General features: G+C 40.8%; 1 protein-coding gene across 3 annotated transcripts in view; it reads left to right on the plus strand.

Annotated features, from left to right (window-relative positions):
* Positions 1-22,929, plus strand: part of DIAPH3 (diaphanous related formin 3) — a 766,072-nt gene that overhangs the window by 486,550 nt on the left and 256,593 nt on the right. For all 3 annotated transcript variants that reach the window (XM_077297277.1, XM_077297278.1, XM_077297276.1), the window contains one exon: positions 3,564-3,687. In XM_077297277.1, coding sequence (XP_077153392.1) covers positions 3,564-3,687 — 124 coding nt within the window. The remainder of the gene's footprint in view (positions 1-3,563; positions 3,688-22,929) is intronic.

Genomic DNA, 22,929 nt, shown 5'->3' on the forward strand with positions numbered 1-22,929 from the left:
ACTGAGCTGCCTGATATTATTTGAAATGCTTGTAAAGACTTAGAAAAAACTTGTTGCCACTGCAATAAGATCTTCCACGCTCAGAAGGTAATGTGTTGCATCAAAACCTTGAATTGCTGACTTGTGATGTCCAGGCGTTGTTGAAACTACTTAATTTCTGAATTTAGAAGTGATTAGTAGCAATTAAACAGTTAATTAGCTGTCACTTCTAACTTCATTCTTTTTATATAAACCGTTTAGTGTAACATTTGCAGAGACTTTGTATCGTTAGACCGTAAGTAGTGAATCTTTCCCATAGCCGGCGTTATTTCATTCTTGGCATTTACCATGAACTAAATAAATATTTATTAGTGTATTTAACCTTTACTGTTGACAGTCTTGAAATTATGCATGTGAGATGTATTTGTGAAAGGCATGTTCTGTCCTGTGTAAACACACTCAGGATGCATACAGTGGTGCAGCGCTGGAGAAGAGCTGATAGCCTGCAAATAGCATTAGAATGAAGAAGTACAAGGAAGACATCATATGATAAAGGGACACAAAACCCGTCTGTCTTACCGGCTTATGCTGGGAAGAAGCGGACTGTCTTACTGCCTGATCACTGCTCAAATCTACATATATGTCTGTAAAAATGTACAGTACCTGATATTTTGCATTTGTGATCTTTGTTTTTAATGCACTATTTTTAATGGTTGATGCAGATTTTAAAAAAAAGAAAAAAAAAAAAAACTCTTCCAAAAAGTACATGAACACAAAAACGGGTGTGACACTGTTCTTAAAGAGAACCTGTCAACATGTTTTTACTTTTATAATCTTTTATAATTATTGTGATGCAGTATAAATATTTGTTCTCCAATTTATATATATATATATATATATATATATATATATATATATATATATATATATATATATATATATATATATATATATATATATATATATATAATTTATTAGATGCAGTGGGGAAATAAGCAATTACGCTGCCAATTTTGCAAGTTTTCCCACCTACAAAAAATGGAGATGTCTGTGATTTTTATCGTAGGTACACTTCAACTGTGAGAGACAGAATCTAAAAATAAAATAAAAAAACAGAAAATCACATTGTATGATTTTTAAATAATTAAATTACATTTTATTGCATGAAATAAGTATTTGATCACCTACCAACCAGCAAGAATTCTGGCTCTCACAGAAGTTTTTCTTTAAGAAGCCCTGTATTAATTGCGCTTGTTTGAACTCCTTTCCTGTGTAAAAGATACCTGTCCACACACTCAATCACACTCCAACCTCTCCACCATAGCCAACACCAAAGAGCTGTCTAAGGACACAAGGGACACAATTGTAGAACTGCATAAAGCTGGGATAGGCTACAGCACAATAGGCAAGCAGCTTGGTGAGAAGGAAACAACTGTAGCACAATTATTGAAAAATATAAGAAACACAAGATGACTGTCAATCTTCCTTGGTCTTGGGCTCCATGCAAGATCTCCCCTATTGAGGTAAGGTTAATTTTGAGAAAGGTCAGGAATCAGCCAATAAATTCATTGGACGACCTGGTCAGTTACCTGAAGAGAGCTGGACCACAGTCTCAAACATTACCTTTAATAACGCACCATGCCGTCATGGATTAATATCCTGCAGGGCACGCAAGGTCCCCCTGCTCATGCCAGCACATGTCGAGGCCCATTTGAAGTACACCAATGACCATCTGGAGGATCCAGAGGAGGCATGGAAGAAGGTCATCTGATCAGATGAGACCAAAATAAAACTTTGGTATCAACTCCACTCGCCGTGTTTAGAGGCAGGATGATCACAACCCCAAGGACAACGTCCCAAGTGTACCAAACGTGAAGCATAGTTGGTGAAACATCATACTTTTGTGGTGATTTTGAGCAAATTGGACCAGACAAATGCACAGTATTGAAAGGAGAATGGATGAGGTCATGTATTGCGAGATTTTGACCAACAACCTCCTTCCCTCAGTAAACGCAATGGAGATTGGTTGTGGCTGGGTCTTCCAGCAAGACAATGACCCGTAAAAAAAACAGCCAGGGCAACCAAGGAGTGGCTCTGTAAGAAGCATTTCAAGGTCCTGGAGTGGCCTAGCCAATCTCCAGACCTGATCCCAAAAGAAAATCTTTGGAGGGAGCTGAAAGTCAATTTTCCCCAGCAACAACCCCTAAACCTGAAAGATCTGGAGAAGATCTGTATGGAGGAGTGGGCCAAAATCCCTGCTGCAGTGTGTGCAAACTTAATCAAGAACTGTAGGAAACGTCTGACCGCTGTAATTACAAATTGATTTTCTATTGTACCAAGTTCTTATTCAGTGCAATAAAATGAACATTCTGTAAAAGACATACAATATGATTATCTGGATTTTTTAAGATTCTGTCACTCACAGTTGAAGTATACCTACGATGAAAATTACAGACATCTCCATTCTTTATAGGTGAGAAATCACAAAATTGGCAGTGTGTCAAATACTTATTTTCCCCACTGTATCTGATGTGGCAGTGATCAGAAATCTAGCGTGGATGCCAGTATGCAAATCTGACTGGAGGTGTATCAAGGAGCATGTTAACAAACTTGTTATGGTTTCTTCCAAAATCACTATCACGCCCCCAGTGCATTTTCAGCCTAATTTCATATGACTCTAGATTTCTCATGGCAGACACATCAGATAACTCCATATATTTTTATTTTTATCAACCCATTTAACATTAGCTGCAGTGTTTACCTATGATTCCTTTGTATTTCGTTAGGCACATTTTATTATTTCTGGTAGTTTTCCTTAGGTCACAGCTGCAGATGTCTGTGATAAAATGACCGTTTTCCATGACTTAAACTGTCCAGGTACTGCCACTTGCTGCGGCTGGATGTTTTGCTACAGAATCTCTGCCCAGCCGTGGTGAGACAGTAGCTGTACAATTTTGCTTTAAAATCTTGTGACCATTGGCCACCACTGGTGGGTAGAGTGCTGCCCATGTGGCCGCCACCCTTAGGGTATTACCCTACAGTGAATCAATGAGAAGGTGGTGCGTCAGCTGTGGTTGAAGTTCTAGAAGTTTGTGTGTGGAGCCAAGTTACACTGTTATAATGGTGGGGTGGGTGTAATATGCTCCAAGCTTGTTGCAAATTCTGTATCATGTACCATGTTAAATGATACATCCAAAGGTTTGGAGATGACCATTGGAAACAGAAGGAGCAGTGACTCTGGGCCTAGCAATGTCTATACTCGTAGCCAAAACAATGTAGACTTCGTGTAAACCGTAGCAATTTGTGCTTGGATTACGAATATATGCTCCAATAAAGCTGTTACAAACCTAATCTTTTAATCTACTGTATCCTTTTAAAGAGCCGCGTCACAGATGCGGAACCCTTATGGCAAGTCATGCCACACCACTATAATGTGTAGAACCATGGGGCATACTTCACCCACGACACTTGTTTTTGAACCTCTACACCACTGGTGGGAACATAAAAAAGGATGTGTGTGTGTAGTAAAAATTACGTTTTGTGTGTAATGCTTTGTTTTTTTTGTTTTTTTTTTACTTATTTAGTATCTGCAGAAAATTTGGAAAAGACAATGAAGCAAATGGAACGCCAGCTCCAGCAGCTTGAGACAGATTTGGAGACCTTTCCCCAGCCTGACGACGCACATGACAAGTTTGTGACTAAGATGTCCATATCCTTTTGACGACTACACAACTTATATAGGGCTGGTGGAATAAGAGCAAGGTTTACTTTGCATTTTATAGCTCTTCCAGTAACCTTTGTGTATTTTTTAGCGTTTATGCATCGAAAGCTTTGGCAGCAAAAAGACTGCATGCTGTGAGTAAAAGGTTTTGTCAAAAGCAGAGGCTACTAGTTTTGACAGAATAAAAGTGTTTTGTGTATAATGCCTCAATATCAGTATGTCCTCCACAAACTCTTATTAGCACTGAGCCTATGCAGCCACTATTGTATTGTTAGGCTGTATAATACTATATGAAGTTCACATGGCATGTCCTTCACCAGAAAGACACTAAACCACAGTATAACCTGATCATATTACCTGGGGGGGTTAGGTTCTGCTAATGGGTATTTGATAAACTTGAATGTAGTAGAAGCAAATAGGAGGCAATATGACTGCAGGATCACTGTGTGCGGCTGTGACACATCATTATTATTATTATTATTATTAATTTTTATAGCACCATTAATTCCATGGTGCTGTACATGAGAAGGGGTTACATCAAAATACAAATATCACTTACAGTAAACAAAACTTACAATAACAGACTGATACAGAGGGAAGAGGACCCTGCCCTTGCGGGCTTATATTCTATAGGATTATGGGGAAGGAGACAGTAGGTTGAAGGTTGCAGTAGCTTCAATGGTGTTGAGGTGGTCGTTACAGGCTGAAAGCTTCTTTGAAGAGGTGGGTTTTCAGGTTTCTTTTGAAGGATCCAAATGTGGTGGATAACCGTACATGTGAGTAGAAGGTTTCATCAGAAGCAGAGGCTACTAGTTTTGACAGAATAAAAGTGTTTTGTGTATAGTGCCACAATATCAGTATGTCCTCCACAAACTCTTATTAGCACTGAGCCTATGCAGCCTCTATTGTATTGTTAGGCTCTATAATACTATATGAAGTTCACATAGCATGTCCTTCACCAGAAAGACACTAAGCTACAGTATAACCTGATCGTATTACCTGGGGGGGTTAGGGTCTGCTAATGGGTATTTGATAAACTTGAATATAGTAGGAGCAAATAGGAGGCAATATCACTGCAGGATCACTGTGTGCGGCTGTGACACAGGTGGGATGGGATGGGATCAAGTGCACAAGTGGTGAGGTGTGATTGGGAGAGAAGATGAGCAAGCTCCCCTTCAGTGAATTTGGAGAGGGAAGTTATGGGGTTTGGGCATTGGTCCGGTATACAAAGGGGTTGTGGTGGGTTGACAACAAAGATTTGCCTTGTTTGGTCGAACATATTTTTGAAGTGAGTGGCAAAGTCCTCAGCAACGATTAGGGAACTCGGAGGGGGCAGTGGCGGGCGGAGGAGGGAGTTAAAAGTGTTGAACAACTGTTTGAGGTTGTGGCATAAGGAAGATACGAGGGTTCTGAAGTAGGCCTATTTAGCAGAGGTGAGAGCTGATTTGAATGTGAGTGTTGCTTGTTTGAGTGCAGTGAAATCATCTTGCAAATGTGTTTTCTTCCAACGCCGTTCTGCAATTCTGGATACTTGCCGAAGCTTTTTTAGTGATGCTATTGTGCCAGGGTTGTCTATTGGTTCGTCACACTCTGCTATGCATGACAGGAGTAACCGTATCAATAGCTGATGCCAGAGTGGCATTGTGGAAAGCAGTGTCTGTGTCGTGGAGTGAGGATATGGATGCTAGTGGTAGGATAGAGTCAGAGTTGTGTGGGTGTCTAGGTGTGCGAGGTTCCTGCGTGGGTGCGCATGTTGCTGGACATGGGTGACAGGTGAGGAGGACAGGGATGAGAAAATGAGTAGATGGTGGTCAGGGAGAGGGGAGGTTGTGAAGTTAGATAGGGAACCGAAACGAGTGAAGACCAGGTCTAATGTGTGTCCGTCTGTGTGGGTGGCTGAGAAGGACCACTGACTAACTCCAAAGGATGAAGTAAGAGACAGGAGTTTGGAGGCTGCTGACTGGTGGGTGTCAATGGGTATGTTGAAATCTCCCACGATGATGGTGGGAATGTCAGCAGAGAGAAAGTGAAGGAGCCAGGTGGAGAATTGATCAATAAAGGCAGTGGTCGGGCCCGGAGGTCGGTATATGCCGGCCATTTGGAGGTTATAGGGGGAGTAGATGCGGACAGTGTGGATTTCAAAAGAAGGGAGGGTAGAGGTGGGATTGGGTTAAAGGTACAGTTGGAAGAAAGGAGAAGGCCAACTCTTCCACCATGTTTATTGCCAGGGCGAGGAGTGTGGGTGAAGTGGAGGCCACCGTAACATAGTGCAGCGGGGAAGGCTGTGTGAGAGGATGTCAGCCATGTTTCGGTGATGCCCAGAAAGAAAAGATTTCGAGAGGTAAAGAGGTTGTGAATCACATGGAGTTTATTGCAGATGGAGCGGGCATTCCATAGTGATCCAGAGAGAGGGTGGGGGGGGGGGGCAATCATGGGCATGGATTTGAGGTGGGCAAGATTTTGGGTGTTTATGTTGGGTTGGGAGCGGTAGGAGGGGGTAGTAAAGGGAGGTATGAGCTGTGGGGGTCCAGGATTGGGAGATATGTCTCCAGCAGTGAGGAGAAGCAGAGAGAAACAGAGCAGGTGGGAGAAGGAAAGTGGGCGGCTTGTTTTGTGTTTTATTAGGAGAGATCTGAGGTTGAGGAGCAGGTCAGCAAAGGAGGTCAGGTAGGGAGGCAAGAGGGAAGGAGAGATTATAACTTGGTTAGAAGGTGTTGGGGTTTGGGGATAGCGACAGAGAGTAAGGAGTAAAGGAGCCAAAACTGTTAGAGCGTATGTCAGCATGATGAGTAAGTGTGGTGGAAAGGGAAAGAAATTTAGTACATTTATTAACAGTGGTTAGTTGTACCTTCTATTCACTTCTGGCATATTTCTGCTGTCATCTTTGCTATTATCCTTTTAGAGACATCCTTCTAGAGACAGACCTGTGTCTCTGAATTTATAACAAGCTAAGTAGTACACATGAAATAGGCCAGGTGTGATCAGGAGGGAGAGGGCAGCAGGGAGACTGGTCACAGACACAGGAGGGGATTAATTAGAAGTCAGAAGGGAAAATGCAAGGGGAAATAGATCCAAATGGAAAGATAAAGCCAACTGTGTATTGCCATCAAAGAATCAAAAAGAGAAAACATGCAGGGGGGAAAAAAAAACAGTAGTAGCAGCCAGCAGACCTACCAAGAATAGCAGGGTGAGGAAGATCAGGAAAGTTGGGTGATGGTGATGGCATTGGGGGTGCAACCAGCGGACATACCAAGAATAGCAGGGTGAGGAAGATCAGGAAAGTTGGGTGATGGTGTGATGGCATTGGGGGTGCAACAAGCGGACATACCAAGAATAGCAGGGTGAGGAAGATCAGGAAAGTTGGGTTATGGTGATGGGATTGGGGGTGCAACCAGCGGGCATACCAAGAATAGCAGGGTGAGGAAGATCAGGAAAGTTGGGTGATGGTGATGGGATTGGGGGTGCAACCAGCGGGCATACCAAGAATAGCAGGGTGAGGAAGATCAGGAAAGTTGGGTGATGGTGATGGGATTGGGGGTGCAGCCAGCGGACATACAGAAATCATCTTACTTGGTAGTCTGCTTTCTGCTCCCTGAGGGTAGGATGAATGTATATTGGATCACACCAGCACGGCCGCCCCCATTGTGTGAACATGGGAGATGCGGGCACATAACAGAGGAGCATTTCTTGGCAAGATTATAATCAGAGAGGTTTCATTTTACTATTGGAGCAAATATAAATTATTGTTAAAGAAAATCTGTCAGTAGATTTAACCCTACTAAGCCATCATGGGCATGTAGGTCATAGGAAGCTGAATAACATGATGCATTGATATCTGTGGTCTTATTCCAGAGAATTTCATGTTTATCTTATATGTCAAGGAGCGGAACAAGACTATGGGCTGGACATTGATCTGAATGAGAATCTGCCTGCAGAGCTTATTTTCAATGGAAGGGGGCATTACCAGTGTGATGTGTAGTGGTTACCAGTGTGATGTGTAATGGTTACCATTATGATGTACAATAGTTACCAGTGTGATGTGTAATGGTTACCAGTGTGATGTGTAATGGTTGCCAGTGTGATGTGTAATGGTTACCAGTGTGATGTGTAATGGTTACCAGGGTGATGTATAATTGTTACCAGTGTGATATATGATGGCCGCGCTCTGCTCTCCTGATCTCACTGCAGAGCTGTGAGTGATTATACCTCTGAGCTTCAGCTTCCATCTTACAGGCAGGCAGATTTGCCAAAGACGTACTCGTAGCTTGGGATTCAGCTCAGGAGGAGCAGGGAGGTGAAACCTTTCAGTGGCCCCCTAACTAATTAGCCATGTTTACAGCTATGGTGGTACACTCATCATGGGAATAGGGGAACCTCAGCAGATTGTGCGGTTACTGAAAATAAATCTCTATAGAAAGACCAAGACAGATACTGCCACCATATGGTGATCATAAAGTGGTAGATGCCAATCCTGCAGACCATATAAGAGATTACAGTACAGTTATATATAGTGACTTACAGGTGACACTCTTTGTGATGGAGTTGTTCACTCTTTTAGCCCTTTCAATTGGACCCAGACTGACATAACCTCTTCTAGCCACGACTTGTTTGTGGAGTTTACAATAGACACATTTAAATGTTCCTATTTCCAGCACCGTCCCCATCTATTCCCAAGCTGCACAAGCGCCTCATCCTCTTGTCACCCCAACGCTTCTGCTGCTTTTGTAAGTGTCTCTTACTGTACCTACTGTGTGCACACAAATAGTGCTACTCTTAGTGCTCTACATAATAATGTCCACCACTGTGTCCCTTATGAAGTATAATGCCTTCTTTGTGCCTTCCAGATGGTAACACTATCCCCTGGAATATATATGCACTGTGCAAGTGCCCTAAAAATGTGTCCACATTTTGACCACTAGAAAATAATAATGCCCCCTGTTTACCACTTTGACAGTCACAATAACGAGTGCCCATTGTTATGATCCTTAGTGGTTGAGGATCACAAATTACTCCAGCTAAGTAACAAACATAGGACAAGCTCTAGGGAGGTGGCAAACTGGACTGACCGCAAATCTGAACCTATCCAAACACACTAGAAGTAGCCGGTGAACGTGCCTAAAAATCCTAGACGTCTCGAGCCAGCCTGAGGAACTAACTACCCCTAGAGAGAAAGAAAGACCTCTCTTGCCTCCAGAGAAATAATCCCCAAAGATATAGAAGCCCCCAACAGATAATAACGGTGAGGTAAGAGGAAGGCACATACACAGGGGTGAAAGCAGATTCAGCAAATGAGGCCCACTAATACTAGATAGCAGAAAATAGAAAAGAGAATCTATGCGGTCAGTAAAAAACCCTTACAAAATATCCACTCTGAGATTTCAAGAACCGCCACACCAACTAACGGTGTGGGGGGAGAAACTCAGTCCCCTAGAGCAACCAGCAAGCGAGGAAATCACATTTTAGCGAGCTGGACAAAAAAACATAATGAACACTGATAATCAAAAAATGATCAAACAAAAACTTAGCTTGTCTTGGAGAGACTGGGAGCAAGGTAGACACAAGGAATCTGAAGAGCACTCAATACATTGATAGCAGGCCAGGAACAGAGTCTCCAGGTGAGCTAAATAGGAAACCAACCAAGGATAACGAACCAGCTGATGCAGCCAACCTGCAGAAAGACAACACTACACAGTACCGCTTGTGACCACTAGAGGGAGCCCAAAAATAGAATTCACAACAGCCCATATAACAATAAGTGCCCATTTAACATTCAACATTTTCCCGAGTCCTCTCCTGTATAGTTAACCTCTGCACAGTATGATGTCCCCACAGTTCCACTCTGTGCAATATCATGTCCTCACAACTTCCCTCTACACAGCTTACATAAACACACTGTTAAGCCTACACTGCTTTCTATACACAGTATAATTGACCCACATCCCTTCATGACACAGTATGATGGGTCCACAATTCCCTTGTAGTGCAGCAGTAGCACCCTGTACAGTGATGAGGCAGTGACCCAACAAAGTTCAAATCAAAACGTCTCTTTTAATGTTCAACTCACAAAAAATGCACAGCCCACGATATCCTCTGGATCACAGCCGGGAACCATATCCTCTGGATTGCAGCCAATAAACATGCCAGTCCACCTCCGACACCAGTTGCTGTGGGCGACAGCACCTCCGTGTATGCTGTTGTTGCCAGGCCTCGCCTCGCCCACTGGATGGCCACAGCTCAGGACGGGGTGCAGTCTCACTCAGTGGGTGTATCCTCGCTCCATACACTTGTATTGATTCATGTTCTGGCTGGGAGTATGCATAACGCATACATACCTGCCGGTCGTGGCTCAGAAATCGGCAAATTCTCGCAGCGCATAGTCTGTGCTCAAGGGGGGAATTCATACGTCTGCAGTCACACAGTGACTACAGACTTCTAATTTTAGACCGGACAACCCCTTTAAGATTAGCAATTACTCCAGTTTTGCCCCTCCAAGTCCGGGGCCCAGGGCGTCCACCCCCTGAGTAGCTATGCCACTAACAGTGTTGCAATGCTATAGAGCTGGGAGAGCTGCTACAAATTGTTTGTAAGGAGACAAAGTTCAGTTCTGTTAGTTACATGTCTCACACTGGGAACTCCCATTTTTATTTAAAATAAGCTCTGGAGTCAGATCAGTTTCCAGCCCACAGCCCTGTGGATTTCTCTGGAATAAAACATTAGAGCACTGCAATGTATCACTTTATTCAGCTTCCCATGACTTACCGTACATGCCCATGTAGATGGCTTAGGAGGGTTGATTTGACTGACAGTTTCCCTTTAAGATGAACTGCGTAAATCTCATTTACTTGATAACTTTAATGGAGATTTATGGGTATGAGCACACCGGAAAGGAAATGCATGCCTTTTTGCAGATTTGCAATGGATTTTATCAGGAAATTTGCAGTGTAAATCTTCAGAAAGAATTGGATTTAAAATATGCATGCCATTTTACATACATTTTTTCTTTTGCTTGCTGCCATTGCTGCAACTGAATTTCACTGCAGATGCCCTACTGGCAAATTCAGAGAAAATGTTCATCTGTTGCTCTTGTGAACTGTTCCTACGTAGTGTAAATGCTGTGTTTTTATTTCTAAAAATATGCTTTATTTTTTTAAATAGTTCAAGCGATGAGTGATTTTATGAATGCTTCTGCCCTTTGTGTGTTTAAAGGGGTTGTCTGATGTAAATTGATAAGTCAGTAGTCACTGTGTGACTGCAGGCTCATGTATCCCCCTCCAGCACAGTACTCACTGCAGGGATTTGCTGGTTTCTAATCCGGGGAGGGTATGTATGAGTTATACATACGCATGGCCATTGGGCGTAGCCTCGCTCTCCATACACTTGTATTGAGCGAGGCCACACCTGTCTAGTGACGTGGCTGTCTAGTTAGCGCGGCCTCGCTCAATGCAAGTGTATGGAGGCCAAGTGTATGGAGCGAGGCCGCTCCCACTAGACGGTTTCTGCCCAGGAGTATGCATGGCACACACATCCTAGCCATTCACGGTGATGTATGGGGGAATTCATAAGTCTGCAGTCACACAACATTACCGCAATTTGTTTTTTAAGGCCGGACAACCCCTTTAAAAACTGTTGAACTTTGTGTATTTGTATTTTTTCTTTGTAGTTTTCTATGGAAAGCCTGATAAAACCTATGTAAAAATAAAATGTAGTTATGTTCTGAAGTGCAGAGTACTATGTTTCTGTACTAAGAAATCATTAAAAAAGGCAGCTTAATAATTGCTCCAAAACCACATTAAAAGGAGTGTAAATGCAACGTAAAAAAGTAACGACCTGGCCTAATACACAGCAAGGAATAGACTAGTGAATGCCATAAATGGTTGTTGGCCTGCTTGTTTGTTCGTTATCTGTAAGCACTTGTTTGCTCCTAGAGAGTCTAACACAAATTGTCCTGTTTTTCGCTCTTTGCACTGTTTTGACAGTAGTGACAGTTTCCCAGTATTTTGCCCCCTTTATTTTCCACTAAGGCTTGAAGTTTCTGTTCTCTGCTACAGTGTGACGCATCTCTGTAGACAGACAATAGCTTAGAAGCTGTAGACCTGCATATGGCTTATGTTATTAGCACATGATCTCACTAATTAGACAAGCACACATTGAAGCAAACAGATTTTCCAGCAAATTAATAAGAAACAGAATGTTTGATATAAAGGTTAGATAATCCAACACAGCATGGAGAAGCCCGGATCTGTCTGTATGTTTAATCCTAAATGAGGGGAAGCTGAATGATTTTTTCTTAAAAGACGGACTGCTCACAAAAACAGTCAGCAGGAAATCCGGAACAGGAAAGATGCTCTTTGTGTTAGATACTTTATCAAAAAGTGGGATATTGTTTAATGGTCAATTTATCCATTAGATTTTCAAGCGTTGAAGGGCACTAATTAGAATCCCCGGTTCTGTTTGGAAAGTCTCCATATTGTAAACTCTTCAGATGTCAGTATAAAACTGAAGCACAAAAAAATAAATTTTGCTGTCTTTATTAAAAACACAGCTAATTTATTTTTGTAGTCAAAAGAAAATAAAATGGGAAAATCCAAACCTAACTTGGATATTATTAGTAAATGTTACCTATAGTCATGAGAAAAAACTAATTTCTTTGAATTGTATGGTGTTACTTATCAAGAGATAATAAAAAAATATTTGCTCCTTAAGTTTTATAATTGCATAAAAACAACCACAGTTGAAAATCACATGACAAATTATACCTTGTCATTCTTTTAACAAAATCATGGATAAAATTCAGAAGCAGTGTGTGAAAAATTAAGTACACAGTTACTGCTTCCATAGGAATTAAGAGGGTAAGTAGCAGCTGTTACTCACCTGTCTTGAGAGAAGCACTGGCCCTGGCTCCCGTTTCCTATGACCTCCTCAATTGCAGTAATCCTGGTAGAGGTCATGTGCTTGTGTTTTAAATAGCAGTGTCCACAGTTGCCTCAAGTTGGTGAAAAGTTTTCCTACATTTCATTTGTCTGAGCTTCCGCTAAGCATCTAACATCCCATCTTTTGCTCCTTGCTTTCATGGTATAACCAACATTATTTCCAAGATTCGCCAAGATTAGTAGATGTTGGCTATGGCAACCTTTTAGCAAGCAAGTAACCAACTCCTCGCTACTGGTATTAATACTGCTGCATTCCTGTGATTAACTAATTCCCTTGTGAAAGAGATTACCGTATATACTAGAGTATAAGCCGAGATTTTCAGCACCCCCAAAAATGGTCTGAAAGTGCCCTTCTTGGCTTATACTCGAGTCATGGTCGGTGGGGGGGTCGGCGGGTGAGGGGGAGCGACAATTGTCACATACTCACCTGCTCCTGGCGTGATACCTGCATGTCCCATGGTCTCCGGCGCCGGCAGCTTCTTCCCCTGTTCAGCAGTCACGTGGTACCACTCATTAAAGAAATGAATATAGACTCCACTCCCATAGGGGTGAAGCCGCATATTCTTTACTGTAATGAGCGGTACCAGTGACCGCTGAACAGGGGAAGAAGCTGCCGCGCCCGGAGACCATCTGTCCGGGAGAAGCTGCCAGGGTCCGCGCCGGGAGCAGGTGAGTATTTCATATTCACCTTCCCTCGTTCACCGCCGCCCCGTCTTCCGCGTCCTCTGCAGTGACTGTTCAGGTCAGAGGACACGATGACGTATTAGTGTGCACGCCGACCTCTGCCTGAACAGTCACTGCGGAGAGACGGGACGCTGAGGAGCAGCAGGCAGCGACGAGAGGTGAGTATGTCTTCTTTTTTTTTTTTATTGCTGCAGCAGCATTATATGTGGCACATTGTTATATGGAGCATCTTTGGGGCCATAATGAACTGTATGGAGCATTATATGGGGCACATTGTTATATGGAGCATCTTATGGGGCCATAATCAGCATTTATGCAGCATTATATGGGGCATATTTTAATATGGAGTATCTTATGGGGCCCATCATAAATTTTATGGTGCATTATATGGGGTGTATTTTGTATGGAGCATCTTATGGAGCCCATCATGAACTGTATGGAACATTATATGGGGCTCCTGATTCAATATGGATATTCAAAAACACTTAACCTACTGATGTCTCAATTAATTTTACTTTTATTGGTATCTTTTTTTTATTTTTGAAATTTACCGGTATCTGCTGCATTTTGGACCCTAGGCTTATACTCGAGTCAATAAGTTTTCCCAGTTTTTTGTTGTAAAATTAGGGGGGTCACCTTTTGCTCGGGTCGGCTTATACTCGAGTATATACGGTAGTTTCTTATAAAGGTACATTTTAGTTGTGTATCCATACACATGGTTCTGTGTTCTGATTGTTTGTCTGCTGTACTGAATACCCTGCTGTTCTGGTCCTCACGGATTTACTAACATACACAATCCATGGATTATAAAAATGCAGTGGCATCAACACCATTGCATTTGGATATGGAGGATCTATCTGGACTTGTTATGCAACTTTTTGTAACTGGAGATTATCCAGGTGGTGCATGACCTTTAGGCTCGTTTGGTTGCATTGCCTCAAACTTCTGTTATTAGACTTCAGATCTCCTAACCCCTGCTACAACCACTCTCACATCTTTGATATTATTATTGAGATACATTTCCACATTTGCATCTTCTGCTCATTTTGATGATAACCCTAAGGCCTGCTGCAGATTTAATAACCAATGCATGAATAAGTTTAAACATCGTCCCCAATTTTTTCCTGACCTGTTGAAAGTGGCACGTTTTCTCTTCCTTTTCTATAGATGTCTAGGATGACACAGTTATGGGATTTAGATGATCCTATGATGCATTCTCTACTTTCTTTGCTATCTGCCTTCCGTAGCATGTTTGATGAGCCAGCTCATGTCCATTCTGCCGCTGACTTTATACTCTGGCTAGAAGAAGAGATTTAGTGTGTAATACTATGCCATCTAGTTCCGTACTGTGTCAATAGAATTGGTCTTGAACAATGAAACTCTCCTGGCAATTACTTTGCCCTGCATAGCCGGATAAAAGCCAAACGCGCTTGTAGAGATTTGCCATCTTCCATTAACGACCTGATTTTTCATTAGTTGGACTTACATTTTAAAGAAAGGTCACATGTAAAAACTAAAGATTTTCATGCCTATATTTTAAACTTTTATCAAAAAACTTTGATCAATTCTACAAGAAACCATGAAAATCATTCAGAAGATATTGTCGTCTGATAAAAAATTTTATTGTCTTATGTCTCTATTGTGATTAAAAAGGCCCACCTTGAAAGGAATGTCCTAAACACAAGTCCAAGCAGGGAAATTTTAGTCCTAATGCGAAAAAGGAGGGTTCATTTTGAGGTTTATTCTGTTCTGCACTAAAAACAACCTTATTGTGCGTATGTCCATTATCTTTTTTTTGTTTAGCTTACGGGAAAAGCCTTCCTTCGAACTTCTATTGACTTTTTTACACTCCAGAAGGCTGAAAATTAATTTTGTTACTTTTTGGATTTCCTCACTAGAAGGTGACCATCATCTTTTCAAAATTACTTCAAAGGTCTACTTCAACTAACTTTTCTGAAATTCTGCTTTACCTTACTACAATTTGTCTACTCCTTAGCAGGATTTTGTAGATGCCTTATTCAAACAGACAGCCGAGACGTTGCCTCGACATCATCCATTTGTCTGCAAAATGTTCATTCTTCCATGCTTTCATCCACCTAGAGAAATAGTTTATCCTCTCTCCCCCCATTAGACTGAGGCTATGTCATCTTATTTAAAAAAAGAATCGGGAAAGTGTGTACATCCGATAGTTAGTCTATGGCCAGTGCAGGCTTGTAAAGAAGATAGAAGGGTCTCCGAGACCAGGCATAGACTATTAGCGTGTGAATAAAATCGCACTGAAAGACTGTTATCCATCACCTTTTATTTCAATACTTTTTTTATAAGATTGATGGTGCTTACATTTTTAGAACTGTGTGGAGCTCATTTCTAAATTTGCTATAAAGAGGGCAGCTAATTGAGGATCACCGCCTTCACCTAAAGGACATTCTCTTGTCTCTAAGACTCTACCCCAAAAGACTTATTTTTGTCCCGTTCTTCTCTCTTCTCTAGTTCCCCTGGTGTGAAGAACTACTGAAATCTCTTTATGTTTCTACTGGTGGCCTAAATAGAGACTAGCTGTCAAAGAATTTTTGCCATTTTATCCTCCCATGTACTTCTATGTTCTTCAGCCTCTTTCTTTACCACCAGATCTTTGAGGTGAAATTTGTATGCAGCTTGTTAGTGATCCTCTGCAGTACAAGAATCACATATGATATGGGCTTGGTGGATTGATTCTACAAGGTATTGCATTTCTTTTTCTTTGCCAGGCTGGCCCAAGCGTTCTTCAAAGAAATATTATGGTTCCACATGCTTACCACTAATTTAGTGTCTGACCGTGGTGTGTAGGTAGTTTCCACATTCTGGTGGGCACTCTTCAACAATGAAAAAATCTTTTTAGACTTGTCACTGGCTTATTAATCTCAAAATAATTGTTAATCTATTGCCCTCTAAGTACACAGTTTCTATAATGTTCATCAAGACCTTTGGACAGATTTGCTTATTTAGCCCAAATTGGGTCATAAAACTTCAGTTTGAGTCGTCAGCAAAATCTCCCTTTGTCACAGTATATGCTCAGTAGTATCATCTTCCTCTGTCAATCACATTCAAATGTCATCTTCCTGTTGTGAACAGTATCTCACCAGACATTTATGACATCTGGATTGAGGTGCAATCCAATGTGGCGGCAACAGCTGCCAAAGTGGAAAGTGCTGATAAAGACTGCCGATCTGTTCTGACATCTCATCTAATGGTAAAATTTTGCGTGCCTCCAAAAACATCTGTTAATAAAAGACTCGTAAGAAACTGGATCTGAAGTTCATCGGTCTATTCCAGATTGTTCAGCAAAGCTATCAGACTACTTTTTGTTTGAAGATACCCTCCAATGCTAAAAATTTCAAATGTTTTTCATATCGTCATACTACATCCTATGTTTTTCAATAAATTCCTACTGTAAATATGTCTTCAGCTTCTGCCTCTCATCCTGACATGGAGTACGAGATTCAACAAATTCTTGACTGTAAGAAGATTCAGGAGAACCTCTTCTACTTGATAGACTGCAAGGTCCCAAAGGGTGATGCTGAGTCTATAAAAAAGGATATTCATGCTCAAATCTTGCTCAGGACATTTCATGCCAAGCATCTTCTTTCTTCTGTTACAAAAGCTTCTAAGAGAGGCTCCAAAAGAGGGGTTATTTTACTAACTGATCCCGTCACAAGAGCCATGCCTGACTCCCTTCTCCTATGACCGTCTCTTTTTTCAGTAGTCCACTCAGAGTTTCCCAGGTAACCTGGCAAATTCCTCTAACTTCTTTCTAAGTCTTTTGAGGTCGCCTCTGGTAGTGGTTCGTTGCTTGGGTATTAAATAGCATTGTCCACATTTGCCTCAAATTGGTCTGTTTTAGTTCAATTCACTTGGCTGAGAACCAGCCACAGGTGTCAATTGTTTGCTCTTCTATTCCTGTCTATCATGTTACAACCAGCATTGTTTCCAAGCACCATTTAGCTTACTAGGTGTAGTCCACATCAACCACCTCTTGGCGCACAAGTTACCAACTCCTTGCAACTGTTTGCTCACATCTGGCTTTTGCAATCATGGACATTCAACTCTTAAAAGGCATTTCCAGTTTGCATTTACTTTTGTGGTAAATCACTGTAGTTAACCAATGCCCTTAAGGAAGATACCAGACTGCATTTCTGTGACTAACTGCTTCTCTGCCACAAGATACAAATTTACTATACAAATACTGTTCCTATGTGTATAGCCACACACATCTGCCTCCGCTTTCTCTGTTACTTGCTCCTCTTGTTTGGCGTCCTGCTAACCTGGTCTTCACTGATTCACCTGTTGTGCATCAAGTCCCACTCTGCTACACCATTGCCTTTGTGTCCGTGCTTCTGACCCAGACATCAGGCTTAGAGAATGTAACTCACCAGGTGAGACTTAATTGTTTATCAGCGAGTATGACTATCTCTTTAAAAACAGGGGTTTTGTCAGTTTGCTCATTAGGTACATTCAAGCATTTAAACACCGTATCAAGGAGGGAAAGACATTAGCAATAATCTTAAATGAATAATTTTTGCTGCCTATCAAGCTAGAAAGGGTTATAAGGCCATTTCCAAACAATTTGGAATCCATCATTCTACAGTGAATAAGATTATTCACAATGGAAAACATTTAAGACAGTTGACAATTTTCCCAGGAGTGGACTTCACAGCAAATTAAGCCCAAGGCCAAGTAGTGCAATACTCAGAGAAATTGTAGAAAATGGAAAAGCAACTGCTCAGACTCTAAGGATCTTAGCATGTTACATTTTACAAGTAAATGACTGTACAGTTAAAAAACACTGAACAAGTATGGCCTGTTAGGTAATGGTTGTCAGGAGAAAGCCTCTTCTCTCCAAAGTAGAAGGCAGTATGATTAAGGTTTGCAAACTTGCATCTGGACAAACCATAGGATTTCTGGAACAGGATCCTTTGGACAGATAACACCAAAGTGGATACTCTTGGCTATAAAGCCCTGTTCCACATTTATTGGAAACCAGTTGTTTTTTATTTTTTTTCCTGGCATCTGCCAGTCATTGACAACCATGAACTTATATGTATACCAAAGTATTTTAGAGTTAATTGTGAGGACATGTATCTAAAAGCCAAAACTTGGCTGAAATTGGTTCTGCTAACATGACAATGATCCCAAGCACACCAACAAATCTATATCACAAGTGACTGAAAAAGAAAACAATGTGTTGTAAAAGAAAAGCAAGGTGTTGCAACGTTTAGATCTTGGCCCAATTTAAATGCTGTGAAAAGTACCTTAAGAGAACTGTGCATTAAACACTGAATTTCAAGTCCTGTTAAGCATCGCCTATATTACAGCAGGAAGCATTTGTGGTCTTTTGGCAGTCTACAGATAACACTCTAGTTATTGTCCCCTCGGAAACTTAGGATAGAGCTGGCCCCAGATCAATTGCATGTTGAGGCCAACTATTTATTAGTATTTTGATGTGATGTGTGTTTCCTATATTACCACAATACTTTCTCTTTATGTATTTATATTTTTCTCTAAAGTGAGACAATGAGCAGGTAGATTTGATCACTCATTGCTTCTAATTTGGACAATTAGTGATTCCTAGTCTTGAAAGTTGGCATCTGGTCAAGTTTATGGAAGTTTTGGGCCTATTAAATTCTAATGATTACCCAGGTCTACAACAAAAAAATCTGGCACCGAAGTTTTTTTTCATGGATTCAGATTATTTTGAAGGTCCTGAATTAAAAAATCCTATTACTTTAGCTGAATTGGTTCTAGTTTTTGAGATAATATATCCATGAAAATAATTCATTTCCCCTATTCAACTTGTGTGTGATAACAAGTGCAATAGCTTTTGGTCTTTCTTTTGACTCTTTAACAGTGTATTAGGTGATGAAATATCCCATATAATTATTTTGTATTTCAATTTGTAGACTTACAATGCAATAAAAGTGAGGTTTTGAAGTCAGAATTCTACTGTAATTAACTCTTAAATATCTCAGAAACTTGAGCCATTCTGGCAAAAAGTCATATTCTTCATCTGCACCATAACCATTCAAACATCGTTGTCACCAAAATCACTTTTTACCAATGTTATTTGTGTAGTGTAAGTGGTATGTATGGACCTATATTTATTTATTTTTTAGATTGTAGTTTGAGATTTTAACTAGAGGCTAAAAGGAACAAATGTGGGCCAGGACTACAATAAATGCAATTACTTATTTTAAAAGAACACCAAAAAGAGGGACTTTACAAAAGGCAAGGGTATGAATGGTTAAAAAGTATAAAGTTTATTCAATACAAGAAAAACAATACAAAAATATATAAAACAGAGAGAGAGAGCACCACAGGTTTACAAGAGGAAGGTGGGGGACACCCTGATAGTATATAAACATTAACAAGTACTCCAAGAGTTAAGATATCACGTAGAATCCCCATGCATGTATTATGATCCCCACAAGGGGATAAGGGTAAACAAAGATAGAATGCAATAATTGTTACTATTATACACATGTCAAAAAACAAAACATAATGTGGAAGGTGTATTGCAACGATTATACAGTATGTTCATATAGAGCTGACAGCTTCACTTCATGTCTAAATACAGAAAAGGCAAAGTTGCCATTTGAAAAAAAGGCTAATGGTAAATGCAGAGCTGTCAGTTAGGCATGCAAAGAAAGAAAGGGGGATATGCAGATGAGTACAAACAGTTTTAAATGATGGAGTACATAGTGAAAGGTACTGTACCTTAAGAATGACAACTGGAGACCCACCACACCGACGCGCGTTTCACAATGAAATGCTTATTTTAAAACCATAAATAATGACAGAAGTTGTAAGAAATTTGACGGGTGAGCCAATGAGCGAGTGCTAATAGTAAGAAGGCACCAATTACTTATATAGAATAGTAAAATTAGGGAGTGTACCTAAAAGTAATTAATGGTAAAGTAATATCATATATCCACATAGCATATAAGACTGGAGTGCCAACAGAAGCTTGCCCACCAAACACCTGACGCATGTGTTTCACAAATAATGACCACATGTCGGATGTTTGGTAAAGATAAAATGGTTTTCTTGTATGGTCCAGCCATCAATATAATAAGTAGGAGCATTCAAAAACACTCCATGATCCAGTCATCAGCCAGTATCTATCTATTCTATAGCGTTTGAGTCCAACATACTGGCTGACTTATATCAACTGTCAGGTTCCCTATGAATGCTTAATTTTCTGTGCTGAAATCTGCAGCAAATTCAACATAAATTCCTAATAATTCGACCGCAAAACACTGGAGCTATAATGCCTCCTAGTGATTTTTTATCTATTAGTATAGTGTCAGGTCATCAGTTTTGGCTGACTGCAAGGTACAGTACCAAATTTTCCTGAAACAGTATAAGAAATGTTGGCCAAAATGATGAAGAATCGCAAAACGTGACTTGTCAAGATAATACCCAAGAAAACAAAGATCTGTTAAGGAGAATGTTCAGCACTTTTTGACTGAGACAACAAGTACGGTAATTGGAAAGGTCAGAAGGGTTCCTAATGTTACATCCCTTACTGCTCAACCTGCAGCTAAATGGGAAATCTAAATATTGTAAATGAACATGCAAGTCTGAAATAATTCATAATCCAGCAATTAATATTTAATTTCATGGCCATGAAAAGTGCATTAATAGTTTTAAAAGCACATATTTATTACAAAGGGAATGGGACCTTGTGGTATAATTCATAAATAACCAAGCAGACATGCTGCCATTACACTTATTAATAGCCTCATTGGTAGCTTTAAAGACAGTCGTTCCCTAATGCTAACAAATGTTTATCCATTAGAGAATGTTAATTTACAATTCATAAAATGGCTTATGAGCAAACCTTAAAGTGGACCTAGCACCAAATGTCACTATAGAAATGGGATATATTAAATATTTTACACCTGAAAAGGATGTTGTATTTACTAAGACAATCTGTCAAGATGGTTGTATAATCCTACGACCATTGAACTCCTTCTCCACCCACCTAGCCTGACTGATCTCTCTCTTCAGTGTCCCTCCTCCCTGCAGCTGCCGAGATTTCACACTGTTCTGTAGAAGCTGCTCAGTATACGTATTTGAAGGGGGTATCCACTTTCATGTACTTTTAGACCACAGGCTCCGTGTTGTGTACAATTGCAAACTGAGCTTTACTTCTCCACGGGACCAGTGCGGCCTCTACACCACTGCACCAGTCTCTGTTGATCGGCTGCAGTTGAAGTGTGACACAGTCACCGCTGCAGCCAATCAACAGAGAGCAGGGTAGAGGTGTAGAAGCCACACTGGCCCAGGGGATGGTTAATAAGGTTCAGTTTGTTGTTTTACACATCACTGAGCCAGTGGGTAAGAAAACTTAGAGGTCAAACAATTTAATAAATGTATAATGTTTGTTTTGTTAAGATCTGCTATAAATGCTAACGAAAGGTAGTTTACAATTTTTTTTTTCAGCATTCCCCCCCCCCTTTTTTTTTTTTAGTCATGAACCAAAAAGCAGCATTACTATCACAAAGAAAGTCTTTGACTGTGTTGTAGATGATAACATCCTGTTTTCAGTTTATTCATACATTTCTAGGATGAATGATACAGGAACAGCAAAAATAAACATTTGGGGTAAAATGTATGAGTATTTACTAACATAGACATGTCAGAAGAGCTGACAGTCCCCAGCATAAAACCATACAAACTAAAAGCACAAATTCTGTTCAAACCCTGGACAAGGCGCTTGGTGCACCCTCGACATGACCAACCAGCTCAGTACAGTTTTCTACCTATTTGGTTTGCATCTCCACCCTTTACCGTCATGTGAAAAACACTCTTGACCTGCAGATAACGGATTAACCTGTAGGTTAACAGTATTGTGACACAGTATGGCTGCCACACTGAAATCCTGGCTACCAGGAGGGAATGAACTTCTTGCTCCTGGCAGCCTCAGGCTTTCAGTCATAGTGGCACAGCTTCGGTCACCATGCCCTGGCACTGACTGACAGCTGGCCCAGCACTGTAGATCCGGAGTGCTTACTGCCGAAGCTCACTGTGTACTGAGGCAGCACCTCTGTGACTGAAAGCCGGAGACCTCCAGGAGGAATAAAGTTCATTTCCTGCTGGTAGCCGGGTTATCAGAGTGGTGGTGGTTGCACGGAGTCAGAACTCTATCAGCTTTAAGATTAACCCCATATCTTCAGGTTAATACTGTTTTTTTTCACATGACAGGTCACATTAATTTACCGGTCTGGCTTTACAGGAGTAAGATGATAGTGGACATTGACAGCAAGCGGTAGGTGGGAAGGTGCACTGAACTGCACGGACGCGGAGTGCATGTGCTTGTTTGGTTTGAAAAGCCACTTTGCGCTGACACTCTATTTAACAATTTGCCACAATGTGTTACAAATCGTGACCCGATCCTAAGGTATATTCCCGCAGTTCTGTTGTGAGGCAGAAAGTTGTCTGGAAACTGGTATTTTGTAGGTTAATTTCTTTGTATTCTGATCTTTCCAACATTATCTGACTACTATTGTAGAAACTGTTTGATATTTTTAGCTTCTTAGCACCTGAAAGAAAACTTGTGAGCGATCATATATTCTG

This window comes from Ranitomeya variabilis, chromosome 3, assembly GCF_051348905.1.
Source record: "Ranitomeya variabilis isolate aRanVar5 chromosome 3, aRanVar5.hap1, whole genome shotgun sequence".
Lineage (NCBI taxonomy): Eukaryota > Metazoa > Chordata > Amphibia > Anura > Dendrobatidae > Ranitomeya > Ranitomeya variabilis.